The 22,231-nt window shown below is 31.5% G+C and overlaps 1 protein-coding gene across 1 annotated transcript in view; it reads left to right on the top strand.

Moving 5' to 3' along the window:
* LRRIQ1 (leucine rich repeats and IQ motif containing 1) overlaps positions 1-22,231 on the top strand; it is a 99,434-nt gene that overhangs the window by 62,081 nt on the left and 15,122 nt on the right. Inside the window, exons 24-25 of the mRNA XM_057374760.1 lie at positions 18,216-18,339; positions 19,913-19,973. Of these exons, the coding sequence (XP_057230743.1) occupies positions 18,216-18,339; positions 19,913-19,973 (185 nt within the window). The remainder of the gene's footprint in view (positions 1-18,215; positions 18,340-19,912; positions 19,974-22,231) is intronic.

The raw sequence follows: 22,231 nt of genomic DNA, 5'->3' as shown, positions 1-22,231 counted from the left end.
AATGTTTTCGCTCTGTATCCATAAAYCTTGTAGTCACTGTATTTTAAGTCGAGAGAACATAGACCTGTCCTTTGTATGGTGGAAATAAACTTCCTCCATTCGAGTCTTTTTACCTTCATAGACTCTTAGTGTGTCCTTGGGTAGAAAATTTGAACTCCAAACTCCATCTTCTTCATAAACTAAATTAAATTTATATATTCTATATATTTCTTCTTTATATACATTCTATATATTTCTTCTCTATTTCTTTAAATTGGGAAATGGAGGGGAGAAGTCATAGCATCAGCAGCAAAACAGCAAGTACACATGTGTTATCTGTTAAATAACAGAATCACTACTTTTGAAAGGGGATGCCCTAGGAAGTGAAACAATTAGAACAGTTTTAATTTTTCAAACTGGAACACATCATGGTAAGGAATATTTAAGAAAAAATCTATTTAAAATGTACAATGAATGGCTTTTGTCTTCATCATGTTTTTGTGTGTAACAGTTCAAATAAGACAAAAAGGAATAAAAGCATAAAAATAAAGAGTGAAAAGGAGTGGGTTCAATATCTGATGCTTTTGAGTTCCCAAGGTTCTTATTCTCTCATTGTTTGCCTTATTTTCGTGCAACCAAAGTTTTGATAAGCTGATATGCAATATGCTGATAACAAAATTTGAAAATTTGTGCATAAATTTAATCCCATAGGATAATGCACACCTCTCTAAGTTGACATACATGTTGTAGGAAACTATGTTTTCAAAACTTGAGATATTTATTCATAAATATTCAAAATTTGCTCATAAATTTTTAATGACTTGTCATGCTTTACTCACTGATGTTAGACAAATCCCCACCAGGAGCCATTATTTCACATTTGTATCACAATAGCACACAGAAGTTAATCAGAAGTTAATACATACGTCATGCCAACAGCATGAGGAAGTGTTGTTCTCACAGAGAAGAAATTACTATTTGAGGATACAAGCAGCATGTGAAGGCACAAAGCRTGGGAATGTAAATCAATGCATTACTTTATATGTATATGTACATGTCAACACATTTATATAGAAGACGTGTCTATACTCACACAAATTTATAAGCATATACCATGAATATAAGTAGGTATATAATAATTCAATAAGCATAGCACTTAAAACTTCTTATTTGTATATTTTGAAAACAAAGTAATTTATGAACAATTACTCTGTGGTGTAATTACTAGTATCAACGTGCATTTTGTAATCCTAACTCTCTGTCAGATGCAGTTTCAGTTTCTTTAAAATCAGATTAATGCATGTGGTCATTGTATAGTACAGATTCATTAAAACTATTATTTAAATGAATAATATATTTGAATATTTATTTATTATATATTGTGACATTGATTTGAGTAGGTTGTAAAGTAAGCCACAGAATATGTAAATAAGTAAATAAGTATTTTACTGTTTCTCATAACAAACTATACCCTGATCAAAAACCTGAAGACAGACGAAAGCCTGACTTTATTCACTTCTTATGATTTGCTGAACGTTTCCTGGAATTGTGTGTATTGCACTGCTTTCTTTGATGTGATAGGGTTATGCTTCCATCATGGCTATTGAGTTTCATTTAGTGTCAGGTCGCTGACAAACAAAATGTGCCTTCTTTAATGAATATTCTGGTTCAATGAATATTCTTGGAGGTATTTCTGTGATTTGTAGATGGTGACATTTCAAAGATCCCACAATTTTTGAAACTTTATAAGGAATACAGATAATTGTAATAATTTTGTATTTTGCATCAAAGCATATTTTTTAGAAAGCTTTATGACTGCTTGTCTTCTTTTTGTCTAGAGGCTATTTTAGTTGTTAATTTAATGTAAAATAGTCTTGATTGTTTGGGGTAAAGTACATCAGGAACTGAAGGAAGAATCTATCCTTGACTTCTCTTGGGAAGTTCCAATTAGTCCTGGCTGAACGTGTAACAGAGCATCTCTGCCATCTGTGGGTCTGAAATTACAGGATCTGTAATTTCATTTACATGGAGGAACRATACTTTTCTAGCCAACAGTGTGAATGCTTAGTCCCAGTACAGCAGCTGAAAACTAAGGAATGAGCCCTAAGGCTAACACATTGTTTTGCTATGAGCTTTGCAAACACTATGTGTCTTTCTGGGTCCTCTTTAATCCAGTTACTTCAACAGTTTTGGTGGGTTTTCCAAATAATTTTTGTTCAGTGGAATGGGAAGCTGAAGCTGAATTCCAATCTGTAGAGCAAGCTGAAAGAATGCAGTAGATGAGCTGAAAATCCATTCAAACTGTCCAAGCATTATTTAGATATGATTCACTTTATTTCACAGAATTTTAGAGACTGTACTCTGTTTCATTTTGTAGGTTGGGTGATTTATTGTGATATATATTATGTTTATTTTTAGTCATATACATATCCATCAGTGACACATCTATACCATACACCAAAGTGAAAACACTGCAATGTGATTTTGCCAAAAAATGTGCACAGTGATTTATGCCTGGAAGTTTAACTACATTAAAATTGTGCTGGGCTGTTTTCTGGAGTTTGGGAACCTATAGTTCTAATTATCAGTACTGTATTTCCTGTTGTGTTATGCTCATGGTGACTAAAGAAAATGTAGCGGGTATAGTGTTAATACCGATTTCACCAATACTAATTTGATAATGAATAGATTATGCTTTCTCAGATGACTTTTAATTATGGCAATATTTATTTATTTCTGTTGAAATTGTCAGTAGAAATAACATATTTCAAGAATAAGAAGTAAAATGAGCTTGTGATTCTATCATATAAATGGAAGATAAATATCAAGGAATCCACTTAGTCATCTGTTTTCCCACTTTCTAATAGTTCATAATTGTGAACCTCCTTGTAGTCTCAAGTGAAAAATATCGAAAAACATTCTTATAGATTATTATTACTAACTGATATTTTACTATCTACTAATAATTATTATTGATAATTGAAAGTGAACATGTGAGACTGGAAAGTTAGAATTTAAGGTTAGCTATTAGTTAATTCTGTGAGTTAATTAAAATATTGTTGCATCATGGCCAACATAATTTCTCAGATTTTCTGTATTATAAAATATTAATACATTGAAAAAAAGAATTGATTCAGATCACTGATGCTTGACAAATCATATCTGCATGACTGTTAAGAGAAGTTAGAGAGGYTGGAATGCTAATATTCATCTTTATATAGGCTTTAAATGTTTTGTTGTTTGTTATTTAAGAACATTTAAAAGGACATTGAATTGTAACTGATAATTTGTTTTAGCTGTTTCCACCTTTTAGAAATTAGCTCTTTTCAATGGAGAAATATTAATGGCATCAACTCCCAGGAATCACATTGTTTGTAAACATCCATTTCTAAAGTAAATAATCATTTATTTATCTGCTGTCTCAAAGGATTAATAACCACATTTGAAATCTGGTCTTGCTGCAATTCTACTGGTTGAATTGCCATGTTTAGAGTAAAATGCAGCTATTATATACCTTCTAGGCTCTATATTGTATGCCACATTAGCGAAGCAGTTTCTAATCCATACAGCACTGACAAAAATGGCAAAATAAGGCATTTTCAGAGAATGTAAGATCTGTCCTGAAATGTAGTGAAATGTAGTGGGAAGGGGGTCTATCTTTTAAATCATAATTCTATGGCTTTGTTTCCTATTATTTAGTTTGAGCTCATACAACAGAACTTGCACATTGAAATATTTTCTCATTTTAAGGAATTAATGTCTCTCCAGCAGCCCTTCAACATGTAAAATGAGTAGGTTACTTGTGTCCAGTACATCCAAAAAGAGCCAGGATAAAATAAACATAAGGAGTTGGATATCTTGGAAAAAATCTGTCATGGGTTTGGGTTAATCATCTCCAGAAGAAATTCAACTTGATGCCTGAAATGTAAGACTTCTTGGAGAAAGCAGTAAAGCCTGAGGCAGTGTTGATCTGAAGGAGTGCTCTCCATGGGTCAGAGCTGCTCTGCTGGCAGAGTGCAAACCCAGTTCACAACAGCGGTGCGCTGAAAACTTGTAAAGGACTGCAGGGGCCTTGCAGTGCACGCACTCAAGCTTTGGTTACATAGTTCTAGTGGTCCAGTTTCTTATTATAAAATAAAACTGAAAAATAAAATCTGTGCCTAATTTTCTAGCCTCCTGTCTGTCAATGATAGTGTAGGATTTTTTCAGTATTCATGGAATGAAGCAAACCTGAAATTATGTTTTAAAATAAATATGTAAAACATAATTTATATGGATTTATGCAGTGCACTTCAATGTCTGATCTAGACATATGACATTTTTATTAATATCCTTGCTTTTCACATTTAATTACCAAAAAAAAAAAAAAAAATAAAAAACAAACCAAAAGGAAAAAAAATTCTATTTCACTGAAGTTCCTGAACAGGAGGTACTTGCCATAGATACATACCAACTAATATTATGAATTCTCACTATGGTTCTACAGGCTTCCTGTATTCATATCACATATGTCACCTACCTGTTTACCGTCTCTTTGTTCCTGACTGCTATTTTGCAGACTGTTGTAATTTGTTTGGGCATAAGGATTTTACTATTGCATAGGATTTTAACGTGGTCTCTAAGTTACAGAGCATGTTTGTTTGTTCCAACAAACTTCCAAAACTAGGATTTTATACAATGTATGGGTAGTCACCTGTGCTTTCTTAATATATTAATCTGTTGGTATTTACCAACCTAAAAGGAACTGCACACACCAAAAAAAAATTCTGCTCTTTTGATATTAACTACCCAGTGATGACTTCAGTAGGAGTTTTCACCAAAAATGTCATCAGAGGTTGAAAACTAATTTTTCTCATTGTTGAATAAGATGATATAATAGTTCAGAGAGATTTACTTGCATYTCCTGAGATTCTGTTTTTCTTTTTTTCTCCTTTTCTTGATATTTTTATTTTCCAAAATCTTTTTAGTGTGATATCTGCATCTCAGCCAATATATATGTAAACAAGTAGATTCCACATTCAGATCTACAGCTTTTAATACTGCACAAGGCAATGATTTTAGATGAATAGAACTCTAAATACCAAAGCATTTCAAATCCTTTTTCATTTGACCATTCAGTGACCTGATAACTATTTCCTGTCCCTAAGTAAGGTCATGACCCAGGTCTTGGAGTGCAAAAGACAGATAATTTTAGCAACAAGTTAAATCCAAATGGATTTGGTTGGAGGGGGTAAGGGAAAATAGGTTTGACTAAATTCCTTTAWAATAAAATGTTACAAAACATGAATTTAGCATGTCCTGTTAAAAGTAATTGTTGAATTTGTTGCTGTCTTCTTTGGATGCCTGGTGTCTGTGGTCAATATTAAGGTAGTTTGTTTATTTGCTTTGTTTTTACTGAACAGTATCCAGTACAGGGTATTCTTTTGCACTTCAAGAAAACAAGTGCTAATGAAGAGGTCATTAAAAGTGTGTGCTCAGATACACTCCAAGCATTTTCCACAGAAAATGTTTCAAGCACTAAAATCATATTGCTTTGCAAATGGCTTGTTAACATAGGCCACAGACTCTGTCTGTAAAAGTGTCATGAATGTTACGTTGCACAAATATTCCTCTTGCAAAAGAATTTCCATTTGGTATGATGCTATGAATGAGGAATATAATGTAGTCTTAGAAATATTTTATAGACACAAATCTTGCTTCAATTGGAATCCATGACACATTTTAAATCACTGTTAAAGGAATGTATCCTGTAGCTATAGATTTTAATAACTGCATWATTCTAAGCACTTTCAGAGATGAAGTAAAGGAAGGCCTTCACACCAAAGCTTTTAATTAATTTGAAAATGTAATTTATTAAAGTTGGCTTTAAAGAAATTTTCTTTTTTTCCTATTCTGTAAGGGGTACAATGGTGTTATGGAGAATTAGTATCATCAATGAGGTCAGAGATCTACAGCATTTCAAAGAGGCCATTTTCACAAGTTCAATATAAAACACACACTGAATTATCTTTCTGTTGTTATAACTAATAATGTTATTCTGATACATCATATGTTTTGGTAGTGTGCAATATTTTTCAAGCAAAATATCAAAACAATACTCCAACATTGAAATACAGGTATTTAAAATTTTATGCCATTCAATACTAACTCTTATAGCAAAATTCTATACATTTTAGAGATTTAATGTAATCCAGAATTGAGTATTTGATGGGTCTACATGATTTTACAAGGAATTGCAAGTTACTTGAAAATTTTAATGAAAATGTAGAATTGTGCRGTGCTATCTGTGTAACTTATGGTGTGTTATTTCTGTAATGTACATTTTCCAACTTCATAACTTTGCATTTGAATTCTTATCAAACGTTAACAATTGCTTGAAATTCATGGGTTTGTGCTGGTTTGATATATGCACTGCAGATATTTTATCTGGCTTGTAAGTATAAAAAAAGTAGAAACACTGAATTTTGCAGTAATGTATCTACTCATATTGGTAAGTAAGGCTGCATTTAGAGACAATATTTTTGAATAAAATTTTGTTTACATGACATTGTAGAATAGTTCTTTCTTTGCTGGTTTATTGCCAGGTTRCTAACACAACATGGTTGTAATTTCATAAATTACCACATTTGTAGAATCTTGTAGATAACCCAGTCCACACAATGACATAAAGAAATCCAAATACCCACACAAAAGAACTTCACTTTCACAGTCATCATTAAACAAGTACAGTTATGAATAACTGTAATTTTTTTTAATGTTTTTTAAATGCATGTTGAGTATCAGGCTTACTAAGACCCTGACTGTGGAAAGACATTTCCCTAAAACACATGCATGCTTTTTGTTTTCTGATAAGATGCAAGCTTGGCAGTTTCCACTTTGTGAAGAGACCAGTGATGTCTCTTGTCAAAGATGGAATCTGACTTTTAGAAAGGAGGAATTTAAAATCTACTGTGTATTTTTAAGTTAAATTTACTGAGTATTTGCTTTAGTACCTGATGTATATTTTGTAATTGATAAATTAGCAGTGAATGTAAAAAGAAAGGAAGCTATGTGCTAGAAAGCCAGAAAGTTCTGATTTAACCTACCAATGACCTGGCTTTGTTTGTTCAGATGACAGTTCTAAAAGTGTGCAGAGAATATTCCCTTTTAATACAGTTATTTGCCGCAAGCCGTGACCTCAATGCCTGTCGGGGAGCAGGTCTGAATTGGCCCTTTCTCTGATATYGTGACATTGCTTCTGTTGCCTCGATTGTGACCTCTGATTGCATGATACCCCTGAGAGTTCAATTTAATAAGCGTGACTCCTGACTCTTAGCCAGGTCTGCCTTCTTAGGTTTTGTCAGACTCTACCTTGTAGTCTGGTCTACATATGCTAAAACACTGCATAGGCTGTCACCGTACTATGTGAGTTGTGTGCAATGTACTCAAAATTTTCTTTCAAATGTCTTTCATTTATTGCAAATGGAAATGTTTATAAAATCTTTCTTGGAATAAATTTTAAAAGTTGCTTCTTTCACATTTAATGGCTGTTTGGGATTTTGGGGTTTTAAACTTTTGTAAAAATAGTTATTACTATTTCATTATATTACTAAGCATGTATGTTATCCCTGCATCATACTAATTTCTTGCTTCCAAACTTCATTTCCCCTGTGAGACCATTATATATTTTTATGATTTCCCATCCTGTATGTTTGTTCATTATTTCTATAATGAAATATAGGGGAAAATACCTTGTTCTCATTTTATAATTAGTAAAGTTACACAACAAGACAGTACTGGTGAGTACCCAGAGCAGTGTAAGATGTAGTTACCCAGGACCAGTCAGGTAAAAGCTGAAGAATCTGTTTGGAATCCAGGAGAAGGTGAGTAGAATTAAGACTATTTAAATACCTTTGAAAATAAGTTACCTTGAGTTTAGTGATAATTTTGCTACATCATTGCATTCTTTTCTCCTGTTTTCCTCCTCTTCTAGCCAGAATGCTGAAGAAGAGTCTGTTCTGAGACCTGGATGCCTTGAGGGTGATGGTGCTATTCAGATAATTCTCCAGTTTTAATATCCTTTCATACATTCACTGAGCCAGAATATGCAGAAGTCCAAAGATTGAAAGAAAGTTTCAAGAACTGTGGTATAAGTTTCAGACGAGTTTCTGTATTTACTTACATGAATTTTCTGTATTCTCATTGCAGATATGTACCAATTTGTCTAGCYTCTGTATCAGTACACCTAACTTAGTGCTTCTAAGCAATTTCTTTGTCTTTTCAGAAGAGAAAAAAAAAAATCTTGCTAAACAAAATAATGCTTTGTACTTACTTTTGTAGTTACATTAAAAAAATTCTGTAAACATTACCATTTAATACTGGTTTATTTCTTCAACTGCCTTGAAGAAGTCTGTTAACCTTTTCCATCATTATTTTTATTGAAATTGTTTATTTTGTATGGAAAACTGTATTAGGATCTTTCTTATAAAACAAGTTCCATGTAAGGCAGAAAGTGGGTATTTTCTTATACAAACTTGGCAATGAAATACTATTCCTTCTTCATGACAGTGACTGTTAACAATCAAAGTAAAATCAAGCAAAATCTCAGTTTGCCCAGTTTTTGGGGTTCTTTTTTTAGATAAATTCTCATGTAAAATTATACAATTTTAATAACTCAATATAGTCCATAAGATTTTAAAAGTCACAGTATAATCTTCTGTTTCGTTCTTCTGAAGTAAATAGTGTAAGATTAGCTAATGAATTTCCTTAATCTCAAATAGGAGTTTTTCTACCTAATTGAAATTTATGGGATTTCACTCCCCTCTGGATCAGATCTTAATGCTCTGTAAATTTCTATGCTATTTGCAGATTAGACTGTCAGCTGCAAACAAGCAAAGTTACAAATGAACAATCATTTTAACCTGTTGTTAGACAACTGGTAAAACAAATTGCACTTTTAAATTAATTAGTTATGGCTGTCTTAAAAGCTATTGCAAAAATAAACAGAATGCATACGAGACAAATTCACCTATTTGGAATCATTTTGGTATTTAAGTTGTTCCCTCCTCTTCAAACAGATTTTATATATGTGTATATAGAAATGTATATGTAAAGGGAGTGGGTTGGAGAACATGGTAGCAAGTTTAGATGAAAAGTTTAGTAAAAATAGACTAACTTGAATACACCTACAATAAGCATAAACTGTTTCAACTCAAGATTAAGGACAGTTAAATTATGTTCACAAATAGAACTGGGTGATTTGTGTTCATTTTCCCACTACAAAATAATTTGAATGAAGTTCTAAACAAAATTCTGTAAAAACCAGGAGGAATCAGGGCTAATTTATTCCTTTTTCTACTAATTTATTCAGTCAGGTAAATAATTCAAGCCTTCTTTGCATGGATAGAAATCGCCTGTACTATTGTAACTATAACTGATCCAAAATCAATCTAATCATGTCAGTTCCATACCTGGGAATACACTTGAATATGTATTGGGTTCTCTATAGTTATATACAGTGTTTCAATTCTTGTTTGTTTTCATGTATTTACCAGCTGAAAATTTCAATCTAGTTAAGATAACTATAAAAATACTAAGCTCTTTGAGACATATGTATTGAGAATTAACCTGGGGCAATTCCTAGGCAAACTGGGGTTTTCTTTTGTTTTTTTACYTGACCTTCATTATAAATGGAAGTTATTTTTTTAAAATAGATCTATAAGACTAGACTTTCATATTGTTTATTGTCTTCCATGATGTATCACCCAATTAAGTATAACTTAATAAGAAGAATTAGTACTTCTATGTGTATATTTATTTATAGACATAAGTTTAGTGTTTATGGTTGTTTTTAAGCTGGATATAAATATATAAGAATTGCACACAACTGGGGACTAACTCATTTTAGATGTAGAGTCTTAAGAAAGTAAAAAGACTCAGAGTCTGACACTTTTTTTTCCATTTATTCCAATAAGTCTTGTTCATACAGTGGTTGGCCTAATTATAGGCTTGATTGTCAGTGTTACCTCTTGGTTTTGTTATGAAGTAAATTAAATAGCAGCCTTGCACTCAGTGTAGGTTCTGTGCCAGTATTTGACAATGTAGAATATTTCTGTTGATACATATTACTGTGCTGACAAAGCTGTGAATTGCTTTCACTGTCTGTTCATCAAATACCAGCAGGTATTTCAAGGCATCATCAGAAATTAAGCCAGAAATAGTTTTGCCTATACAAAATAAAACCCATTTAAATTGAAAAAATATATAATATTTTGACCTATTATATAATATATACATATCTGTAAAAATACTCTATATATTATATAGATAGAATAGATAATCAATCCAGAGGCATTCATAACTAAACTATGTAGTCACATTAGTACAATAATTTCATTATTTCACTTTCAGTGTTACTCTGCATTAAGTACTAGTTATGCATGGTACTTGTGCCCATCATGTGTGTTGATGAACATGMGTTCTTAAAATTAGTTCTTCTATTATTCAGATAGCTTTCCAGAAAAAAATGTTTATTCTCAAGAGTAAACATAAGAAAGACCTGTTAAAATGAAAAATCTGAAGATGTGACACAAACTTTCTTGTTTTAATTACTTGTTCAAGAAATGAACAATAAGACAATTATTAATGTGATGTAAGTCAGCTTTACTGACTCACTTCATGCTTCTCCCGAGTAATGATGGATTTTTTTGTTTATTTTTAATACTTGGCAAATGTACCCTCTTGTCACATAGAAGCCTCGAATTTTTATTTTGAAAAACAGTTTTGTTGGGGTTGAATTTTTCAGTCCCTTTCTTGGACTTTTAAGTTCTTCACTACAAACAAAGCCTATTTTAATGGATGTCACACTCAATAGAATTGATTGTATTGTGTAAGTTTTGCCCTCTTTATAGTGAACAACTTAGCAGTTAGACCTCCTGCACTCTTACAGAATGTTCCTTTGTACTTGTTATTTTGAGAATTCCTTTGGAAGATCTTATGTCTTAAATAATTTTACTTGGTTTATTGAWTTTAGAGAAATTCTTCTGTTTTGGACTACATATAAAGTGATAATCTCTTCTTGCTTGGAAATACTGTTTCATTACTAAGCAACTAAACACTTGTGTTGAAGTTCTTGATTGCTTCTGTCATTTAATTTTAAGAAGTGGGAATGGTAATAAATAAAATCTATCAAAATGTTCTGTAAAAAAGGGGGCTTTATGTTATACATCTCTTATTTTTCTCCTCAACAGTGTAAAATCCTCTTTTCGGTAGAGAACATCCATCATTAGGGGGTTTATTAATTCCCAAAGTTTATGAGAAAAACTAGAGATAGGATCTGTACTAGACAGATTTGGTATTTGAGACAGAAATTATGTGAAAGTGTAGGCAGTAACGATGAATAAAACAGGCTCAATTTAGTTCCGTCTTATTTATACCTTACATTTACTGATGGATAACTAAGCATCGAAATGTTGAACATACAATTTCAAAATATTTTTTTACTCCTCTTGATTTCTTTTATTCTTCAAGAGCCTTGACTATCCAAAGAACGCTTGGTAACTCTTGGCACAGATGTACTCCAGATTTATTTCTCAGCAGTGCTGTTGATGAAATTTGCCTGTGCAGAGCAGCTGAAGTGGGTACTGTATAGACTACAGAACACTCTGTTCATAGAATATTACACAAAAGAATAATGTGAAAGTATGGCAGAGCACTRTAAAGTCTTTTGTGTTCTTTTCGAACTTGTAAAAACCTGAGTGCATCCTGAAAGCATGCTGATTGCAGGTAGAAGTAGTTTACATCAGGAACTCTTCTTTTTCTCTCCATGTGGGTAAACAATCACCTCTTCATATTTGTAGACTTGAGCTTTGGTTTTAACAGGGGTGCTTTTCAGGTGTTTTTAAAGAATCAGCTTAGTTTTTCAAACATGAAGCAAATCCATATTGGAGAAGTCATAAATTAACAAAAAAAAAAAAAGGTGAAATGAACAATTGGCTGTGTGGCAGCTTCCTGCACAAACCAGGTGAAATAGTTTTTAGGTTTATACACTAGCACAGATAAGTGTCATATGTCTTAGGAAATGTCACAATATGAAACAGCTATTACTATGAAGGAAATTTTAGAAAATAAGGAATTGTATTTAACATAAATGGAGGAGTACAGGAAGTGATAACAACCCATAAAAGTTGCAAAAGTTGGTCAAATTGGAAGGAATTATTTTAATGATGTCAATGACAGGAAAACAAACCTTATGAAACAATACAAATGGAAATGTACCATGTTASAAGAGTAAAAGACATGAGCATTTTAATATGGAATGGCAGTTTTCAATGTATTTGTATGATCAGAGGATTGCAATAGAAGAGGTTAAGTAATCAGAAGATATTGGAAGAACTTCTTGACACTATTGTGATATGAATAGGGGGAAATATCTTTAAATTAAGTGTTTTAAAAGTACACCAYTGAGGAAGAAATAAGACTTGAATTTGCCTCAGTGGGGAAAAGGAACAAATTGAGTATACTCAGTAAACTGGAGACCAGTAAATAATAGTAGTATGTTCTGCAGGGGCAGGAACAAGTAGCAAAATAGAAAACAATGGGAAGATGTAAGTATGAAATCCTGTTTTCCTTGAATTCAGAGGTGAAATTTGTACTTTTTCAGTGGTTCAGGAATCTTAATTAAAGGATTCAACTTTTGCATAATCTAATAATAACGCATCAAAGAGAGAACACAGAAAGCACAGTCTTAAATATCATAACCACTGAAACAGATTTAACTGGTTGGTAAAGACATTAGAGAAGAAAAACAGGTTAGTAGATCGAATAATAATATAGTAGACCTTATTTGTAGTTTGAAAAAAAACTACAAAATACCTAGTAAAAAGGGTAAAACCCCACAAGTCTTGAGAAAATAAACTCTTTTTTTTTCTTTCACTAGCTACTTCTAAAATTTTTGAAAGACATTATCTTATACATTGATCAGTGCTCCCATGTTCAAAACTCCTTATTGATTCATATTTGCTAAAGCATTTAAAGCATCAAAAAGTGTTGTAGGTCATAACCTGATGTAGTATTCTTGTGATGAAACTATATTTCCTATTTTATTCAGCTATAAACTCACTCAGACACAAAGTTAAATATTTTTATTTCATTCATTTTGGTCCTGGAGATAGACGTTGATTTAGTCAAAAAACACTCATGAAAAGATACCTTCTAAAATGAACTAATATGACAACAAAAAAAAAGTATTTAAGGTAGAAGTGTATGTACCCCATTACGTGAAAATTCCAGACCTGAATTGTAAATAAACATTATCTAGATGTGCTATAATTTTCAATAAGAACTCCATATCAATTACTGCCATATTATATTGCCAACTGTCTGGAAGTCATATATATATATATTGCCACTATAAATGTATTCACGGAATACCTTTAATCATGGCTAAAGACCACTCTAAATACCATTCTTTTTTCAAAATAATTTGGGCCTGATGTGATTACTGTGTAATGGAAGGGAGTATATAATGACTCCTGAGAAAGTACACTGCTGACAAATGTGTTAAGCTCTCTGTAAAAGAGAAGAAATTAATCTCATTTCTCTTACTTTCTAGTTTATGGGTGGGTTTTAGGTGTAAAGGGCAGTGGTGGTTGTAGCTTTTTAATTATTGTGGTTTTCTTGTTTTCAAATACTTCACTGTTTTTCCATCATAGCAAGAGTCATTCTTCATGTCATTCTTACTTTCTCTTCTGTGTGTATTATACAGACTGTGACAGAAATAAGGGKTTTTTTTTTTGTTGTAACATGGAAAAAAATGAGATAAAAAGTTGGATTTTATGTTTGACAAGGTAAGTTGTAAATGTGTATTTTACACATAAGATAGTTTTATAGAAGACGGTAGAAATTATAAATTCTCACAGGCTATATATTTTTTAAATTTGCAATAAGAATTGGTTTTTGTTTAGATTTTGTGCATTCGTATGCATACTTACACACATGGCCTCATAATAGATATTGCTGACCACTAATTTATGCCAGAATGCTGACAGAGAAGTAAAAGTTAATATATTAATAGTGTAGACAATAGTTTTATACCCAAACTCCGCTACTTAATTCCTATCTTAAGAACACCATTTCCAGAATACATATTGAGAAAGTTAACTCTGGGCACAGGTTTTTTTTATTAGGGAGGAAAACATAGAATGCTGAATAATTTCCAAGCCCTTCTTTCACACTGTAGGTCTTAGGYTTCTTAGTCTTTTATTTGTATTGTACTCTGTATGAAGCAAGGTTTGAAGCGATTGAAATCACCTTCCAAATATAAGATCTGAAAGTTTCAATACAGTGCAGACTTCATATATTTCTTTATCAAGAGGCATGACATATTATAGATCTTTTATCTTCCCATTATCAATAAAGATTTGAAAAAAAAAAATTCTATGTTAATCAGGTTAACATTAAGGGAATTAGCATTCCCTTGCGTGTAAGTCCCCTTGCAAATAAATTGATGAAGAGTAACTAACTTTAAATTGATGAAGTAATTAACTGTTATTTACAACAACCAGGGTTGGTGTTTCCCAGGCACAGAACTTGAGTTCACCCTGAATGTAGACCTTGTGTTACCATCCTCCTTCCTTTTGTATGCTGGTTTGTTAACACTTGTCTTAGCAGTGGGGAACATGGCTTTCAGGTACCCCTTATCCTGATGAGATTTGAACCTCCAGCTTCCACATGCCAAGCTATTCCCTTGGTTGTGTTCCAGTCCTCTTTAACAGTGACAGCTACAGCTGAGGGCACAAGATGCATCTATCTTGAAGCAAAACCTATAAGAAGAAAATTGACTCCATGTAGAACTTTAGGCACTCCATCTAAGGTAGTCCACAGATTCTTTGCCTTTCTCCTTTACTCAGTTCCAAAGATATTTCAGATGCCCTAAGCCTTTTCTAAGTTCTCTCTTTTTAGATACTCAAATTTTGTAGGAAATTGCCAGTAGGTGGCCTAGATTGCTGCATGTATCTGGCCTAAGTGCACAGTACCTGCGTGGATGAATATTTGACAACAACTCAAAATTATTACTGTATTAATACCAAGTGTAAGACAATTCCAATCTTAATTTATTAACATGTGTGTCATGTTAAAAAAAAAGAAGGGTCAAAAAGACTGAAGCCTTAGAAGTGATAATCTAATGAGGCTATGGTATTTTAAATACCTCTGAAATTAATTTGGGTTTTGATGCTTTCTTTGATGTATTTCTGTTTTCTTTGATAGTCTTAGAGTTGTCCGCATTTAACAATTGAAGATTATGGGTCTGATCCATTTCAAAGATGCAGAAAGCTTACAGCTCTTTGGAACTTCTATGTGTGCTAATACTTCTACAAAATCAGGTCCAGGTTTTTAAAAAAACATGTAGCCCTAATTTAAGAAAACTATCATGCAGAAGCATGTTAATTATACTGATACACCAGATTCTCAAACACATGATATTCATCAGTGGAATAGAAAAGTAATAATGCAGTGTTTTAATTCATAACATGGATATTTTTCATAAGAACTAAAAAGTGAGATATTACTTTTAAAAAGTAAGAGTATGGGTATGTTCTACATAAGAAAATAGAATACAGTTTTATGCAACATTATAAACAAATTGAAGAGTATCTGCCCATCTGGGAAAAAAAGCCACTATTAACATTAACACTAATACGGAACAAGAATACTCTGTCTAATAGCATATATAATTTTAAGGAAGAACACCCTGTTGCACGCATAATCTTGGTCACTTTTGTTTCAATCATGTTTCAATAATTAACATGCAAAAGTAAAAATAAAATACAGTTTTATTAAATAAACCCAGTTATGTTTCAAACATAATTAATTCAAAAATTAAAACTGCAACTAAGGAAAATTATTTAAAATCATTTTGGAAAATTAATTACCAAGTTATAATTATTAAATTTTTTCATAAACATTATTATAGCTCATTGTATATTCATCTTCTTTCAACCATTGCTGACACACACACTCAGACATGAACTTCTAATACTGCTTTATCCCTGACATTTATTTCCCTTTTAATCAAGAAAAAAGTTAAAAACACTTCAATAAATGCATAAATAATACCAATTATCTTAATAGCAAGAAATATTTATCCTTAGAAAGATGGCAACACTTGGCAAACTTCTCTGTAAATACAGGTAAGAAAAAGACGAAATATAATTTCTTGGTAAATTATTCTTCATTGTAGAGCATTTGTAGAAGATGATCTCCAGGTTAAGAGCTCTTTTGAAGTCACTCACAATGTGTCTTACTCTTGTTATAAATCAGCATCTGTCTTCAAATAAAGAGCTGTAAGAATACCAGTGTAGTTGTGGACTTGGAACCTATAAATTTTCAAAATGTAAAGATTAGAAAATAGTACTCCTGGACCAGGAAGGCTATAGCATAAATTATATATATATATATATATATATATATATATATATATTTCCCACTTTAATAAAGGAAGCTTATGAACAGTGTAATTATGAGTCTTTTTATATTTGGCATGTATTGAGTAATTCATTGCTTGACTTTTTTAGTCAGCCCTCACACCTCACAACCTCATTTGCATAGCTGGTGACTGTTTATCCAAGATTTTTATCTTCTGTCTTCCTGAGGAGGTAAATCAGAGTTCTTTACATCAACTAAGGATAAATTCTTCTGCCAAATTTCTAATCTGTGAATGTCTAGCAAGACATATATGACTTTATATTCTGAGCCAGGACCTTGCCTCGAACACATTCAGCCTAAGGAATGGATTTGAKTTAAATAGAGATTTTCTATATTAAGACAAATAAGCAAAAAAGATTTCTTTTTCAGACTATGAAATAAGCATCTATGATGCTTTAACTTAGAGCTAAAAGTTGAAAGCAATGACCTCACTGCAAAGCCAGGTAAAATGACAGTGAGGATCTATATTTTGCAGCTTATGCAAAGTGAAGAAAAATATTACAGGTAATGTACCAAACCTCTTAAAAGGTGAATTGGTAAATATCCTATAACTTCAGTTTATGTTGCCAATATGAATGAAAGTATGGCACTTCTGATATCTCCCTTCCTCCCCACCTTGCCACCCCTTTGCAGTTAGTGAAAGTTGAATAATCCGTAGTGAGCAAATGGACTTGATGTTAAGTGAGGTGATGTGTGGTCTTTGCTGTTTCAAGTGCTCCTGCAGATTACTAAAAAACTTCTAGTAGCTGCTGAATTCACCTATCAGTGAGGAAAGAAGAATTTTTGAAAGAAAAAAAAAAAGGTATAATTAACAATAAGGATGATAACTCAGTGTTATCTGAAATTACATCAAAGAGAAAAACAAAAAACTTTTGTACCAAAAAAAAAAGAATTAAAAAATCTAATATCTTATAAAAGTCCTGAGTTGAAGGTGTTGAAAAAATATCATCTATGAAGTTGTATGATGGTAGAAAATAAAAAATTATTCAAAACCATTAATGTCTCCATGCAGCAATGATGCTTCCTTTGGAGGCTCTTTCACTTCTGACRTCCTTCTCCTTATCCTTCTAAACATGTCTGTTATTCAGCAATATGGTCCAAAAACTGAAGGATCTCAAGTTTTGTACTATTTGTACTAAAATAGTGTCACTATTTTATTCTTACATTTATATGTCTTTTGTGACCCAAAAGTAGGCAACAATTTCTGAAAAATAATCTTATAGATGCAATTGCTTTGGAATCCAAATGAGAAATTACCATGAAATGTCTTAAATGTCTTAATAGATCATATCAGTAAAAGACATATCAGAGTGATAAGATTGCCATGTGTCCATTCTTGCATATAATGGTGATTTTTTTTTAAACCTCATAGATTGCTAAGAAGAATTGTAAGTATAAATGATTGTATATTTTTAATTATGGAAATAGCACAATAAGCAACATTCATGGTAGCTATGACATGAAATTTATGTATAATATATACTTCTAAATGATTTTAGTAATAAAGGATAGATTTATTTTCCAATAAAATGAATTTATTGAGAAGGCTAGTACTGCATCCCAAAAGACAAAATAAACCATAAAACTAATACTAGTATAAAAGTATTTCTKAAATATATCTGAAGAAATTTTAAATAGTTGGACTCTTTGCATGAAAAAAATTGACTTTTTATTTCCAAAAAACCATATGATCCAAGTTTATCTAGGAAATCTTAAAGAAAGTATATTTTAAAATAATGATGAAAGACAGGAGTATCTCTCTTCCTCTCCAGGTGAAAAATTTTCTCAGCTGGATACTACTTTAGATGAGAAATTACAGAGAAAAGACTTCACATGCCAATGGCTTTATGCACAGCTTTTGGATTATGAAGCAGCCAGTTCCAGAAATATGATGTGGTGAGGTGATACCTTTAAATTAGATTTTTTTTTAATTTTAGATTTGTCTTGTAAAGTGAAACCTAAGTTAGTAGTTCTAAAGCAAACATGACTTTGCAGCTAGCCGACAGTATACCATATATCCGGGTCCCAAATATGGCACCCTTTAGAAATGGTTTGGTACTCATTGTATAGATACTTCATCCACATTGAAAATGAAATTAAAAAACGTTCAGAATCTTACCATAAATAATGACATAGTTTTACTTCAGCACTGCAGTGTCTTTTAGACTGCAAAGAGTGCAGGAAAAAAGTGTTTATTCATCATATATTTTATAATATTATTGAAATATATTATGGTTTTATGTAATTAAATCAACTGTAACATTAGCTATATTGTTAGATTTGATTAAGGAAGTAAAACAATACATTTTTTAACTGAATAGTGTGTATTTATATTTTATCTTCAAAACATAAATCAAATGTTTACATCTTTATACTACACTGTACTAAAATGTTGTAAACATGTTCCTTCTATATTCAATTATGGTTATTAAACAGGAAAAATGTCAATACAGTTAAGGGAAAGGTTAATATTACCTAAACTAACATGAAGACATAGTAAGTATATTTTGGTCATAAATTCAACATAAGGCATTGGTATCTTAATGAAGTCATTAGTAGACACAATGCCAAGCACCTCTAATAAAACCAAACAAAGTGTCAGTAGGCAAGCAATGGGTTTAGCATATGAATTTTATCATTATTTTCATTTTAAATGTATTTCATTTATAATTAAATGGGCTGCAAATAGTTCTGTCTTGTGCAGAAAAATATGCCACATATCTGGCTTGTATCAATGACTGCAGAAACTATATGAAAAACATGTTCCTTAGGAAATATTTCTGTGGCTTTGCAAAAATACATATCTTTCATTCATGATCCATAATAGAGAAATACTCAAAGTGTTTGTTCAAGATAACTTTAAGACAACTTTTAATTTGAATTAAAACACTGGAATCAAACATGTAATGATGTTTGAAAGAAAGACACAGAAATTCATAAAGAATTTTCTTAAATATTATTGTGCTACCTGTGCAGTTGTATGCTATGCCCTAGTATTTGTACTGACTTTTTGAAGATCGTGATATCATTTTTTACAGTTCCAAAAGTCCAACTAAATCTCCATTGGAACTTCATTGGTAGACAGTTTAGAACAGCTGATATATTTATTAAGCTGAAAACAATTTTATTTCTACARAAATGTAATATGAAAATTGTTTTTTCTACAATTTATATCAACACATGCAAAAAGTCATTCATGGTTGTATTTATTGACATTTATATTTTAACTTATTATTCTGTCATTTGAATAAACAATTGTTAATCTTTTTTTTTTAATGTTAGGTAAAAAAAAATAATACTAATTGCTCCAATACTTTATCTGTTAATGCTAATTTCTCTGATGCACCTTAATCATGGAATTATTTTAAATAGTTAAGCAGGATTGTTTCCTGAAAAGATTCTGTACAGATATTTTAGTGAACCCAGTACAGTGGGAGTTATTGAAATTTCTATTCTACGTTTTTCCCAGCTGTCATTTTTTGCCTGAGTTAGATCCTGCGATATGTGACAATAGACAAGTACAACTTGTGGTAAGAACTTGTTTCTTTGTGGGATTTTGAAGAATTCAGGTATTTCCAATCCACACCTCATGAAAAAAAAAAAAAAAAAAAAAGGAGAATCTTTTTATGGATATTACTTTAATTAATATTATTAAATATAATTTGATTAATAATACTGTAGTGTTATCTCTCTTTAGCAATCAAGTCATCCTCTGATGGAGATCAGATGAAAATATTTTAGGTCAAAACCCCATGTGTGTACATAGGGTTCTAGCTTCATTATCTGACACTGAGTTTAAGACACCAAGTGCCACTGTGTGAATTTTAAAGATTCTAAATCCTAAAGCTTCTTAACATTTAAAAAAAAAATTAAAACAAATTAAATATGGTTCAGTACCAATTACGTTATTTACTGAAAACATGCATTCTTGTCAATTGAGCAGCTTTAAATAGTCTCTAATTCTGTATTTCGCCTACCTAAATCATTCTAACATGCCTTCAATATCATTTATTGAAATACAATAAGTGGGAGTTGTATATTAATATGGTGACATTATTAGAAATACTGCATAAAATCAGACTTATTCCTACAATTTTTTTTATATTTTTTTGCATCTTAAAATGCCCTCTGCTCTTTTCATGCTGCACTTGTTTTGCAGCATTTTTTAAAAATTTTATCTTCTGAAACAGGTAGCCATGGAAGTTGGCAGGAATGAAAATATGAGGAATTTAACAATTTGAAGATTTACAAAATTCAAAGACTGTGTCAGGGATACCCAAAAATTGTTTTAATAGTGAGGAGTTGTGGTGCCTAAGGTCAATTTATATTTGCTACATTWTATATATATATATACACACATTAAATTTTAATGCCAAATTAAAAATATTGTTATTGATATAACTTTGTATGGTTTAAAATAATGGAGCAAAAATTCAGAAGCCATACACAATTAGTATTTTATATCCATATACATGAGGTARTATGTTTCATAAAAAATATTTCCCAGTTATATGTGTCGTCTGCCTCATTTTGTTCTCTGAGCAACCTTGCCCCTTTCTAGCCTCTTTCTTTAGCTTCACAAGCTATGCAATTTGTATGTTTTGGAAAATATTTTCCTCTAGCAAGTGTTTCCAATTCTTAAGTTCTTCTAAAATTTAAGGGGCTGAAATCATGAACCAAATGACTGTTGTAGGGTTTGATTGCAGCAGTACCAATATTTTTTTTTAGGTCGCATCTAAGACAGTAATTGATCTAATTTGAACAAATCATAATTTAATAATGTTATCTAAATTACTTATTATGTAATTATTGGTAAGCATGTGTGCACATAGGTACATTGTATATTATTTGCACTAAGGAGTTCTGTCCACAAAATACTGCCRCAATCCCACAATAGTATTATGTGGTGTACCCACATAACTGGCAAAGTTATGGAATTGTCACAGCCTGTGCCACATAATAACATGGCCGTTCCACATGAATGCAATACAGAGAAAAATACTATACAGTGTTCAAAAAATAGAAAATGGAACAAAATGTATCTCTAATGTAGAAAGCAGTACTATATAGGCAGTGAAATAATGATGTGGTTTGTACACACAGATGGCTGGAGAATTTTGGTTTTAAAATTTATATGGGTTCTCTTTTAAAGGTTGAAATGTGAACTTACTCCTACCGCTTTTGCACAGTAGCTTAGTTAAAGGCTATGAAATCATTACAAAAATCAAGTTACAGATACAATCACTATAAAAAAAAATCTTGTAAAACTGAAAGAAAGTGGAAAATGTATTTTAAAATAAAATAAAAGAGAGAGAGAGTGTGTGCATTAGAAGAGGAAAGCGTTCCTGGGCTTTTCCAGTAGTTTATTCCTATGTCATATGCCTGATCATGAAGTTTTCTCATGTGCTAGACAGTCCTTGCTTTTCAGGTATTCCATAAGCCTGCATTCTGAAAGTACTAGATTCATATAGTTTTCTAAATGATATTTGTGCACATGACAGTAATTTAAGACTCTTTTTTCATGGATATAAATTGGCATTTCAATAGTTGCATATAAACTATAAAGTCTTCTCACCGGGGATTATTGCTTTGTAGTAACCTGAGTAAATCGAAGACCTTATTATCTTAATCTTAGTCATTTTGATGATTTTACTGACTCGTAATATCATGAAAGTGCCTAGGAAGGCATGCTGACTTATAGTTTAAACTGTTTTAAATTAATATAATTTTGTGGAATAGCAAGTAGGATAGATTTTCTGATTCTTTTTGTATGAAGTTTAAGTTTCCT

This window comes from Malurus melanocephalus, unplaced genomic scaffold (genome assembly GCF_030028575.1).
Source record: "Malurus melanocephalus ecotype Western Australia unplaced genomic scaffold, MMel_1.1 scaffold_232, whole genome shotgun sequence".
NCBI lineage: Eukaryota > Metazoa > Chordata > Aves > Passeriformes > Maluridae > Malurus > Malurus melanocephalus.
This window is presented reverse-complemented; position numbering and strand designations above follow the sequence as displayed.